The sequence below is a fragment of the Crassostrea angulata genome, chromosome 2 (genome assembly GCF_025612915.1).
Source record: "Crassostrea angulata isolate pt1a10 chromosome 2, ASM2561291v2, whole genome shotgun sequence".
NCBI classification, from domain to species: domain Eukaryota; kingdom Metazoa; phylum Mollusca; class Bivalvia; order Ostreida; family Ostreidae; genus Magallana; species Magallana angulata.
In genome coordinates, this window is record NC_069112.1 from 53,526,415 (window position 1) to 53,540,499 (window position 14,085).

Genomic DNA, 14,085 nt, shown 5'->3' on the forward strand with positions numbered 1-14,085 from the left:
CCAAATGTGCTGCATGAATATTTTGGGATCGACAGACTATAGTCCCAATAAATAATCGGAAAATCAAACCAGGCAACGTCTAGAGCTTTCTATTCGGAGCATATGTATATAGCTGCTGGAATAAACAACTGCTTAGTAATGCAAACGTAAACAAAATTGCATTACTAAAAATACTAGTTTCACAAATTACTAGTTTCACAAATTACCGGGTATGTTAATGTTTACTGTATTTTGATTTTTAATGTCGTTAGTCCTGCGGGGGTTTTTTTTCTTCCATTTCAATGATACTGTATCGTCTGTATGATAAAAAATCGTCTAGAACACCGAAAATTCAATTTTGATGTAAGTATATATACATGTACATCATATTTGAAATATAAAAATACTCAAAACACGCATAAAACGCTTTCACTAACTGCATACGTTACGCTGATATGCCAGCAATACCATATAAGAAAAATAAGTAAAAAATTATAGCTAATTTTCTCGTTTAATCATGTTAATGTTTCAAAATTCGTATACATTTGATTTTTCCGTTTCGTACTCAACTAAAGCCGAATGAATACAATGCTATAATTGATAGACATTCATATGAATATTAATAAGATAACAGCATGTTGATAATCATTCATTAGATATAAATAAAAGATACAAAGTAAATCGTTTCTGGCCAGTCTATACCCTTTTTAAGCGATAAACGTGATGATATTTTCCATTCCGTTCCGCTTTCCGTTCCGTTTTCCGTTCCGCGTTTTAGCAACACCCATACATACATGTCTGTGTTTTCCGTATGCAGAAAAGGATTAGTTAAGATCAGCTAAAGGAATTAATTATTGTGTTTTAATTGGATTATCATTATGATGTTGACCAATTTAGGTAAGCATAGTACATGTAGTAGCAGTAGCACATTATAATGAGATGCCAGCATACATAAGTTCTACTTTCACTTTCTAAATGTGATCTCCCTTTGACAGCATTCTATATCATCATCTTTTAATATTCAAATAAGATTATCATCGTTACCTATCCTATCGCATTTGTAAAGTTTCTATCATTTTAGTTGCAAAAGTTATTTTTTTCATTTGTCAGACTGCATGCACTATTGAGTTGACCCCATATTGACCCTGTATAAACAATGAATTTCGTATTAAATTTGTGTATTACATGTAAGTAGGTGTAGACACTTATCATTTTTATATGAATTATAATAGGAAGGAAGGAGTATCTCTTTCTTAATGTATTATTATGCATCAAATACAATGTAGGTCATGACCTTATGGGACTGCTCTGACCCCACGAAACAGGAAAATACAAAATATCTTCTAATGTCATCATGATGCATCAAATGGTGTTATGTACATTAATGACTACCAGGTGTTGTCTTTAACCCCCCCCCCCCTCCTTCCTTTATGAAATAGGAAATGATATGATACACTGTATATTTTGTAAACTTCTGAGATCTGAGATCCTCATCCCTAAACCATATAATTTATTTTTGCTCTTTGTGTCATTGCGCGTAAAATTGTATATAGATTATGCCCCCTTGGAGACACCCTGACATTTTAGAACTAGAAATAACAGTGTATTTTATCTTATTCATATGTTATACAGTAGTGTTTGATCCATGTGGGTAATTCCTAGCCTAATGATGTCACTGCGTTGTTTAGGAGACTTTACATTTGCCCCAAATAGGCGAATACACATGGAAGTGATGCATATAACATTTTGTTTATAAATCTTAAAAATGAAATTTCCAAAATGTTAATGTGAATCACAAGAGAAAAAGCAATCAAGAAATGACTTAAAATTTGCTACTGTACACATGTAAAAATGTATTAAGAAGACTGAATCTTTATAACCAGGTTAGTATGGGGGGGGGGGGGGGGGTCGAATGTGAATGTGGAGTATAAACATTTATAATTTGAATCATTTATTGTTATTAATTTTAACTTGTCAATGAATACTACTTATTGATCCCAGGGTAGAAATATGACCTCTGATCATATCTCAAAAGATCATTTGTCAATTATGCAAGGTGTAATATAATTTTTTTTAAAAATAACATTTTTTACCAGTTATAAAAGTTTTTAGACACCCAAATTATATTTTGATTTTAAAAGATCATTCGACGAGGGGGGGGGGGGGGCAGTTTATATTTGAGTTTGTTTGGGAGTGGGGGTTCCAAGTCATATATTTGACAATTTTTAATGTAATTTAAAATAAAACTAAGCCATACTACAGTCATAAACATGAATAGTATAGAACAAAACACAAACTAATACATGTACATGTATATATACATAGGAAGTATTACAAAACAGATGATTGATCTATATCTGGGTTCTTAAATTCAATCATATATCATGTACATATTATATCATTGTTTCTTTGTTCAAGGCATTTAAGATGGTATGTAGGTCATGATCCCAAGTGCTCTTTCTCAAATTATTAAATATCATAAAAACCATTGAGATCCCCACCTTTATCCAAAGATATTATTCCTCCTAAGGTCATGCAGGCGCATCAGATCATTATGGCATGTAAGTCAAGACCCTAAGGGGTCCTCCCGACCCCCTTAGAATCAGAAATTGTCAATTATCTTTAAATTATTGATGTTTGATGATCTTATCTCTATCTAATCTTTATTATTAAGTCTCCCGAATGAAATTTGGAGACTTATTGTTTTTGTACGGTTCTTAATACATGTATTATTATTCTTCATCTTCTTTTTCTTCTTCTTTCCTGCTCTGAACTTGTTTCTCAGAGATTGTTGAACAGAATTGTACAAAACTCTAGAGTATGATAGGCCTGCATATCTAGTTGTGCACCCTGGTTTGATTTTTTCTCATTTTGGGTTAGACAACCACTTTTTGGGGGAGGGGGGGAGGGGGGTGTCAAAAGGGTGTGGGGTCTAACTTTGAACCTTGTAGGAAGAATCGTAGACTCTATTGTAAATGGTAACTTGAAAACGGACAAAGATAATAATATAGGGTTTTCATAATCATATATTACCTGTTACTGGCAATATATAGGGTTTATTAGATCTGACCCCTGGGGTCATCCCCACCCCCCAGGAATTTGAAATTACCATATATCTCAGAAACTGTTATAATCATGACCCCTAAACCATATATAATCATATTTCTGATGTCAAGGGGCATCAAATGTTATGTAGGTCATGGGCCCTGTGGGTGGTCCTGACCCCCTCAAACAGCAAGTCCCTTAATATCTTCAAAACAGTTGAGATCCCCACACTTAAACCATATATATTCTTGTTCCTTGTGTCAAGGAGCATCAAACGGTATGTAGGTCATGGGCCCCGGGGGTGGTCATGACCCCCCTTGAACAGGAAGTGCACGAATATCTCGAAAACGGTTGAGATCCCTACCCCTTAACCATATATATTTTTTATCCTTAAAGGACATCAAAAGGTATGTACCGGTAGGTAATGGGCCTCAGGGTTAAATTTAATTTTTCAAAACCGTAATGCACATCTATGGAAAAGTTCCTATCATATCCCAATATATGATGTGTCTATCCATTAAATCATAAATGGAGTTCTAGGATCTATGTTTTTTTGAAGTCATAAACGTCAATTTTCGGCTACTTTTTGACTCCCTGGATGAAATTTAAATTTTCAAAACCTTACTGCACATCTATAGAACAGTCCCTATCATATCCTAAGATTTGATTGTCTATCCATTAAATCATAAGAGGAGCTCTTGGATCAATGGTTTTTTATTTAATGATAAACGTCAATTTTCTGCTTCTATTTGACTCCCTGGATGAAATTAAATTTTTAAAACCTTATTGCACATCTATAGGACAGCCCCAATTATATCCCAAGAGATGACGTAGCTACTCCAAAAGTTGTAAGAGGAGTTCTGGGAACCATATTTTTTTGCAAAAAACGTCATTTTTTGTTGCCCACTGATCCCTTTAATAAAAAAAAAATCTGGAACCTGATCCCGCCTCAATATGACACCCCCAATCATATTATAGAAGATCATTTGGCTACAGCCCAAAAAAAATGACGTTTTTGAAACCAGTTTTTTTTTTTTTTTGTAAAAAAAAAAAGTCATTTTTCAGCCATTAAATGACCCCCAGGACAAAATTGAAAATTCCGAAACCTTATTGCGCATCTATAGAATACCCTAAAACATATTCCAAAAGATGATTTGTCTACTGTTGAAAATGTAGGAGGAGTTCGAGGAAGAAGGTTTTTTGTGAAAAAACGTAATTTTTTACCCATTATTTGACCCCAAGGAGTAACAGAGAATTTTTGAAACCTTTTTACAAAACAACATGATACCCCAAATCAAGCTCCAAGAGTTCAGTTTGCTGGTTTATAAGATGTAAGAGCAGTTTGAGAAAGTAAAACGTGACAGACGGACGGACGGACAGACGGACGGACAGACAGACGGACGGACGGAACAGGGTAACAACAATATACCCGAACTTTCTTTAGAAAGTGCGGGTATAATAAGAGGAATGTGTGTCAAAATTATGCGTCAAAAACACTTAACTGCGAATAAGCATCCACGAATTGTCGCTCTTACACTGGAATTAGGGTACTTCCCTATACATACATTCTACTTAAAAAAGACGGCGATTTTAATGTTTTGTTCATTTGATTGTGTTAATCGATTTGGTTAAATATCATCATAGCTCAGTGGTTAAGGTATAGAGCTTATGAACCACAGAGTATGATTCGGTTCCGTCTGGGGTGTTTGTTCATATTTACTAGATTCAAGGTTTAAATATACACTGTGCATTTTTTTTCCACAATTGCTCATTTTTTGCCTTTTTGACTTAAATACATTCATCATGCAGCATGAACAAGATAAACTTGTATTGTCGATGAAAAAATAACACTACTAGATAAATCGATAAAAAAAAAAAGCGTTGAAAGTGCATTTAAATTGAATTGATAAAATCTTCCTGGTTCGCTGAAAACACCGGGAAAATAGGTCATAAACATAAATTTAAAAAAAGAAACATCCAAGTTCTCAAAAGAAACATTTTATGTCACTTATTCGATTGAGTTGGTGAACTTGTGAAATGTGAGTATCGTTTAAAAATACGTCTTAATATTTCATTTAGTTGTATTTCTACTTGTAAATTTCTAATGTCTGTTTCGTTTCTACAGTGATATGCGTCACTAAACACTGAATATTTTGCTGTAAAACTTGTACGTACATGGGTTAGGTAAGTTTGTTTTTGTTTCTTACAGCTTTAAGGTAAGAAAAAATCGGAGATTCCTAGGTCAAAGTCTGTCGTCCCTCGTCGTCGGTCTTCCGTCGAACATATGAAGGTTAACTACTGTATCATCTTCTTATTAGTAAAAAAAATAGTACAAATATACACTTGATATATAGATAATGAATATACATTGGTTTCTATGTTACTAATTCTATTTTTAAACCCAAATGCTTTTTAACCCAATTTACAGAGTAGCCCATTCTTAACACAGTATTCCCTTTACCGCACTTTTGAAAGTTAAAGAGTGTTCAAAAGTGAAGTTTGAATCATCAAGTCTATCAGGATATTAAACCCTACAAAGTTTTGGATATAAAATTTTATTTTGCTAATTCATAACGACCATTCAAGGCATGCAGTTTTTCTTTACTAAAAGTTTAAAATTGTTAGCGGGTTACACGTTTTATTCATACAGAAAACCTAGCACTATACAAGCCTACCTGGGAGCAAAATCCCTGGCCAGAAAAAGGAAGAGACTTTGGTAGTGAGAATGCAGTGGATGGTATGTACACTGATCGGGGAGCAGTTGGAGGTCAGTGTACAATATCTGGGGATGTAAAATACACTGCTACATGGAGAGTAGACCTTGGAAGAGTTGTCAGCATCAATCACATAGACATCTACTACAGGACGGATAACCGAAGTGTGCAAACTCTAAAATTTTAATTTGATTTACACATATAGATATACTTTTTCATCTTCGATAAAAGACATATCATGATTGATTACAAAGACACGTCCAGCTCATTTTGCATCATACATTTATTTTTACATGAAATATGTATGATAATAAACGATTGCAAAGTGTTAGTGTGTTAAGCGTTTACCGCAGTAGGTAAATGCGTCGATAAAATTAGCAAAACGGAAATGACTATATTGTTACACATTTCGTTGTAAGAGTCTGCTAAAAAGTAGCTCAATTAAATATAATATAACATCACACAAACCAAAATCAGTCAAACACTTGAACAAAATTAGTCCATAATGCCAAATAAAATTGTGTTATGATAATAAATCTAAAATAATACATTAAAAGATGAAATGTTATTGTATAATGATATAATAAAAAATGATATTTATTATTCAATATTCTATGAAGAAATGTTTCGGCTTAATAGGTGTACTTAATATATACTTCATTTATGTATACTTATACTTAATGAAGGTTAAGGGGGTTTATAGCAATCAACTTGTCTGTCCATTTTTCTATTATGTAGAAAATTGGAAGTTCTTACATCACAGAAAGATTGCCTTTGACCCGAGGGTGTGTCATGAATTTGACCCAAGGTCACTTGGGCAAGTTCAAGGTCTCAGGGAGGAAAAGAGCAGAATTCGTTTCCGATCTATATCTTTTTTATGGAGAAACATTGGGGTTTTTTTCTTCACACCAAGATTGTTATGACCTGAAGGTGTGTCATTATTATGACCATGCTCATTTGGGCTAGTTCAATGTCACTAGAAGGAAAATTGTTTATCCGTGCTTGGTGCATATCTTCTTATGGAGAATAATGCGAATATCATGCTTCACAAAAAAAATGTTTATGACTTGAGGGTGTGTAATTATTTTGTTTTGAGATCAAGGTCATTTAAAAAAGTCTATACTTTGTTTCTACTATTACTTTTTAAAGAAAGAAAACACTCGTGGTTTTTACTGTACAAAAAGATTTCTTATGAGCTAAGGGTGTGTCATGAACCAAAGGTACATTTGTGTAAGTTGCGCAAGATTGTGGTCATTGTTTTAAAAAAATACATAATTCCTGTCTAGGCCATATCTTGATATGATTAAGATATTTTCCTTTTATTCAAATGTGAGCTTGCTCACAGTACCTCTTGTAATTTGTTTGTATATTTTTAGCATATCCAAATAGGGCTGTTGATATTTACTGAAATTTAGACTTTTTTAATTTAAACCATTAATTTATCTGTTTGTTTTTTCAGATTTTAGTCAATATTTAGATAGAATGGCCGGCTTTTTTGTCTATGTTTCCAACACAACTTCTAAAGACGATGGTTATCTCTGTTATCACGATGAATCAACCGACCAAAACATGGTGTCATTAGACCAGCACATTAACTGCACTCTACAAGGACGATACGTTATATACTACAATGAACGTAGACCGGGTGCTGTGTATCCTAGCTTCTATTCAAAATATGCTTATAATGAACTCTGTGAGGTAGAGGTCTATGGTAAGTCTCAAACAATAAGATTGTTTAAATAAAATGAATATTTTTTTTGGAGTTTAACAAAACAAAAAAAAAAACATTCTGCTTACCTGTTTCTCAACTAACTACATTTTTATATACCTACTTATGTAAAATATGAATCCATTATACATTTTTTTTTTATTTTCTGGTCCATTTAAATAGGGTGTAATGGAACATATGGAGACGATTGCATTTATCCATGCCCAAAAAACTGCCAAGACAGGAGTTGCGATACCAATACAGGCCACTGTTTAAGTTGTTCCTCGGGATATAAGGGTTTAGAATGTCACATTGGTTTGTACAAAATTAATTCGTTTTTGTTGTTGTGGTTTGATATACTTTTCTTAAAATCTTTTTAATAGCAGCAACTGTAGGCTACATCATTATTCACAAATTTACCAGAACTATATTGTACCAGTAAGAACAGAGACAACTTCGGTTGTTGACGAAATGCAAATAATGTAATAATTTTAGATTGTTTTTATCACATATTTGTGGAATGTGAAAAAGGAATTAACTGTCAATACAATTAAAATAATTGTAAAGAGGAGCCCAAATGTCATAACGTTAACTTAATGGTTTAAAGTGATATAATCCTGGTTGCAAAGAACCTTTCTGGAGTATATAAAAACTCATTTGGATATCTAGCTCAGAAACTGATATAATATACATTTCATATTTTTTTAACATGACATTATAATAATAAATAAGTAAAAAGAAATTAATAAGTATTCCTAGCAACCTTTATCTGGCTAACGCTTTCTTGTTTATTTCCATCCTGTTCAAGGGCATATAATAGAGAATTATTTATTCATTAAAAGAACATTTCTTGACAGTATATATTTCGTACAAAAGAAATAAATAACAATTTCTGATTTCTGTATGTAGTTTGTAACAACAATACCTACGGACCAGCATGTGCTTTAAAATGTGGTAACTGCAGCAATGGAGAGACGTGTCACCATATCAACGGTACTTGTCTTCACGGATGTGCTGAAGGGGCACTAGGAGATACCTGCCAGGAAGGTTTGGGGTTTAGATATTTGTTGATTTTTTAATCAAGACATCATAGTCATAAAAAAATCAATTGAAATACATACAAATGATATAACACTACTGGCTCTGAAAACCCCTGTCCGTATGAAAATCCCATGGCTTCCCCTGTCACTCCTTGTGTTTTCACTGTCATCCCCTGTGCAGCCCCTGGCAGACTCTGTACAAGCTCCTGTACATCCTTTAATCCCCTGTACACATCCCCTGTGTGCCACTATAAGCCCCTGTCATCAGTACGCCACTGTATTTCCCTGTGCCTGCCCCTGACATTCCCTGTACGGTCTTTAACTGCTTACTAAGGTAGATGAATAGATTTTAATTAATTCGGAATATAAAACAAGTTATTTACCTTCATATTTTATACGGTGTTTGTTTCTTTGCATTTCATAGAGGGCAATATTATTACAAACGTGAATAATCCTGGCCCAACATTGACATAATTTTATTACATGTATTTAAACAAATGATCGTGTTTTGTACTTTAACAAAAATTATCAATGGAACAGTGAAAGAAAATCTGCAATATTCTTGGCCTTGTAACCTGCCTGAGCTAAAGCCCATAATAACACAAAATGATCAGCACGTGCAGATATCCACATGCCGATCGAAATGATCAAGTATATTTTGATTGTTTTGCCCGGTGTAATGTTGCATAGAATAAACAAGTCTTTATGAAGTACATGTTAATTGCTGATATTTCCTGTTAGCATTGTTTTATCTATATATACTAGAGAGAGAGAGAGGGTGCATTTTACCGTTTAGTTATTTGTATGCATTATTTTACAGAATTGTCCTAATGCATATAGAGCAATGGTACATGTAATGAATGATTTAATGCATGTATACAGACGTTTAAATTAGAATTTAAAATTACAATTTAAAGCTTTAATTCATATCACTGTACTAAAAATTGTTCTGAATTTAAAGTTCTTTCTTTTCAAATTCTTGTTTCTGTATATGACAGACTGGGAAAAAAGTCATAAGGGGTGTTTAAACAACACATTGCATAATGTGTAGCATAACTCAGGACGTGTGTGTATATACAATACACGTGTGTCTGTCACCTCATTGTTACCAATCTCGCTACCGTGCACTGCAAATTGTCAAGAAGGGCTGTGTACAGTAGCTACCATATACTCAGTGACCGACCATTTAAATCTTAGGAAGTGTAGTTATATATGCATGTACACGTGTGTCTATCATCTCTTTTTCTGTACCTCGCTACTGTACACTGCAAATTGTCAAACATCCCCTTCTTTGAAAACTGTAGCTACAATCAGTTAGTTGTGAATCTTTGTTTTCAACTCTTTCTCTCTCTCTCTCTCTGTCTCTCCTCTGTGTTTCTGTCTCTGTTTCTCTCTGTGTCTCTCTCTGTCCGTCTGTCTCTGTCTGTCTGTCTGTCTGTCTGTCTGTCTCTCTCTCTCTCTCTCTCTCTCTCTCTATCTATCTATCTATCTCAGGGTCTCCTCTCATAATCAAGTTGTTTTTTTATTTCTCAATATCTATATAACCTTCTACATATATAGACAACACATGTACATGTTCTGACCTTGGCGGCAGATTTCTGTCACTGGAAATTGATTATGTTATCTTTGATATCTTCCACTTTGCAGAAAATAGGAGTGATTTTAAAAATTAGATTTTAGAAAATTAATGAAATTGATTATGAGAATAAATTATTAGTTTAAATTCCATTCAAGAGTCCAACAAACCGGTCAAAAACTTATTAAATAAACATACCCAACAATTTTATAAGCCAAACTTATATAATACTTTAAAGCTTTATTTTGTTATTCACGGGAAAATGAAAGGTGGGACCAAGAACTGGGTTTAAACAAAAATAACAAGGCGTATTCTATCGTCACATGGCTATTTATAAATTCTACAATCTGACTGATTTACTAGTTTTAGTTTGCACCTATATGTTTAGATATATACTAAATGCTTAACACCATGTGCCGTGCGCTTGATCTTGGTTTGTATTGTATTGTATTACCAAGAATCACACGATTCATAGGCTTAAAATATTCATAAGTAAAGTGTGTCTTGTGATTCGATGCTCTGGAGTCCAAAAGTGACTTGTATCTCAACACATAACACATGTGATTTAAATAGTTGAATTAAGAAAATAATATTTAGAAAACGTAAAAAGCGGTACTGGGGATGTCAGGGGCGTACCCAGGGAAGTACAGTGGCTTACAGGGGCGTACAGTGGGTGACAGGGGCTAACAGTGGCACACAGGGGATGTGTACAGGGGCGCACAATGGATATTCAGGGGATGGCAGTGAAAACAGAAAGGGTGACAGGGGATTTTCATACGGACAGATGTATTTATGGCCAGTAGTGTAAACAGTATTTATGATAACAAATGGTGCAGGATGCCAATCAGGATATTATGGAAGGAATTGCAGTCACCGTTGTAGTGAAAACTGCATTGTTACCAGTCAATGTGACAGATTTACAGGACAATGTGACGGTGGTTGTAAACCAGGATGGACAGGAAGCACATGTAATCAAAGTATGATTTTTTTCAACCTTTTAAAACTAAACAATCAAGTCAGTGTTCGAACTAAAAATGTATTCAAAACATTCTAAATAAAACATTGAAGAATCAAAATGAAGAAAAAAAAACCTCGTTTGTGTTCAAAGTTGTAACGTTTTAAAACAAAATAGTTCCTATTGTTATTGTTTGATTAGATTGATGCAACATATTTATACATTCCATTAAAACTGAGATAAACCGTTTGTGAAAATAAAGAAAACACAATTATTTTGTATATCCCAAACAGGCAATTGATCTTAACATATAATAACCAAGTAACATTGCCTTCCAATTGGTATAACTGACTTACTAAACACATCTCTTCAATATACTGCAACAATTTGTCTTAGTTATGTCATTTAAACATATTTCCAGTTAGAGCTACTAACACACAACCTAGTTCATGCACAGAGAGCTACACCATTGTAATCGTCGTGGTATCAGTTCTGATTGTTGTCACAGGAAGTCTGATAAATTTTGTCATCTGGAAAAGAAATGTTGGTTCGTAACATTGCTGAAATACTTAACATGTGTTATGTGTAATCTATGAGAATTAATGAAGATATTTCTCAGTTCCAGAGACTACTTCTATCGATCGATAGATCGATCGATCGATCGATCGATCGATCGATCGATCTATCTATCGATCTATCTATCTATCTATCTATCTATCTATCTATCTATCTATCTATCTATCTATCTATCTATCTATCTATCTATCTATCTGTCTGTCTGTCTGTCTGTCTGTCTGTCTGTCTGTCTGTCTGTTTATCTATCTATCTATCTATCTATCTATCTATCTAATGTGTTATTTGTTCTATTAATTTTAAATCTGACTTTTCTTGCAGCAAAACTTTCCAGAATGAGGTGGGTCTCATACATATTTTTAGGATTGTTTGAAACAAATATATAGCTTCGTATCAAAATACGATAAAATATTTAATTTAGAAAATCGATTAAAAATACGTACTCTAGATAAGATGGTTGATATCTTTGGAACTAAGCTGTTGTGTTCATTATTTGAATAATTATAGACTGTATTTAAATAAATTTTAGGATTAATTAGTATGAAAGACATTCAAAACTCTGTTTGTGTTTTAGCCGTGAAAATATGCCGCAACCTACATATAAAACAGGTACAATATAAAGAATTATGAATAAAGTGAAGTTAAGATTGGCGTCAAATCTCAAATATATATGTAAACAATTAAACATAATTTTTCAAAAAATCGTACGCTGAATGAAAAACTCATCATTTAAAACGACAAATAAAAGAAAGTAAAAAAGTATGAACAATCAAGGCTAAAAATGATTGGGATATTTTGGCTAAACTTTCAGAGGACAAAGAGCATCAATACACAGAGCTTGAAGAGGTTGACAAATCCAAGACATATGAAGAAATCCATAGGTATTCCAACTGAAACCATCACTGTCTACTAGTACCAAATATCCTGGAAAAGATTTTCAACAAAAAACTACATATACAAAGCAACAAATGCCACAAAATTCAAGTTTGGAACAATTTTAGTGCCGTATGTTGCACTGTAGGGCAGAATATCATGATTCTCTACAACTGATTTTTTTTCACTTCGGCTGTGCTGTTTAGCATATGCACAACATTAACCATACCATCGTCCTGAGAATTTGGTGTAAATTGTAGATTTAACTGCAGTATTTGCAAAATGTGAATGTGGCCACATTTGACCACCTCTTTGAAACTTTTAGAACTGAGATATATTGCCAACATCTGCCTTCCTGCAAAATTTCTAAATGTTGTATTATAAACATTTTCCAAAAAAATGCTAAAAAAACCCACAAAACTCTCTACAACAGCGATATGTATATCCTTAATTCTTATTGAAATATAAGAGATTATTTATTATATGAAAAGAATTATTTGTGAGTTTACGAAATATTCATTGTATTGATTATTTGTAATAGCAATGCCTTATCAAATAAAATTCAACATGTTTTATAACGCAGTTATATACACCAAAGCTTAAATATTTAGTTTAAATTCTACTTTTTTTTTAAATCGTGACACCCGGATTAATAATGAGTCCAGCGAAGGCGTTCAAAATTTAACTTTAAAGAAACTGACCCGCGCATATCGGAATACCCTTAAAAGCGACTGGCATAAAACGACGAATTGGCAAAGAAATTAACCGGTGTAAAAAGACAATGGAGACACATGTTGTTGTCAAAAATGTCTATGTAACCGTGGTTACAGATAAACTAGGTCTAAATCAATATCCATTAATAGTATTCTGTAATACAGAGTTTTTTAGTAGCTTTCCACAAAATTACAAAATAATTTTTTTTGCCAGAATTATAGCCCAAATATTGATTTCTCAGTATTTTTATATCGTCTTCCTCGCATATAAACAAAATTGTGTAACTTAAAGGAATTAAACGTTATATTATAACGTTTTAAAATAGCCATTTGTTTAATCTTTACATACAATCAATAAATTCACCATTCATTACGAATATCTACATCTTTTATCTTATTTCAACGTATAACCATGAGCTATCCGACAAACTTGATGATAAATTCTAAACTGGATTTTCAAACTGGCGAGATTGGTGTACGCCAGCAGAATGCATAAGCAATCCGGATTACCAAATGTCAATGGACGCATTAAGCGTAGTACATGTACGCTGGTTTGAGAAATGAATTCTTACATATCTACCATTATGGTTTATATCCTGATATTTTTTTTTATTTTTTCATCATCAGATTATTAAAGACAGAATGAATTATAATATTCCATTATACTTTTTTAAAGCGCTAAGCATAGTAAGCGATTTATTGTCGCTAGACTTCTTTTTCCGGTGCATCAAATAACCACCCCCTATGAGCAGAAGTATACATCATTTACACTGGTTAGGGAACCAGTTTCACTATCGTGAATTTAATATACGGGGCTTACATACACCATTACAGGGGCTGCCAAGCATTGATGAGGAAATATAGTGCGTATACAGAAATGTTATAGACATATATCTGTTATAAACATCT

The 14,085-nt window shown here is 33.3% G+C and overlaps 1 protein-coding gene across 1 annotated transcript; it reads left to right on the forward strand.

The window, feature by feature from the left end:
• Positions 1–5,149: 5,149 nt before the first annotated feature.
• On the forward strand, positions 5,150–12,890 carry LOC128170530 (multiple epidermal growth factor-like domains protein 10). The gene is made up of 10 exons (XM_052836316.1): positions 5,150–5,208; positions 5,675–5,902; positions 7,198–7,449; positions 7,630–7,761; positions 8,356–8,493; positions 10,899–11,039; positions 11,439–11,564; positions 11,912–11,930; positions 12,165–12,199; positions 12,402–12,890. The coding sequence occupies exons 2-10, from the start codon at positions 5,764–5,766 to the stop codon at positions 12,482–12,484; spliced, it is 1,065 nt and encodes a 354-aa protein (XP_052692276.1). The 5' UTR covers positions 5,150–5,208; positions 5,675–5,763; the 3' UTR covers positions 12,485–12,890.
• Positions 12,891–14,085: the final 1,195 nt, after the last annotated feature.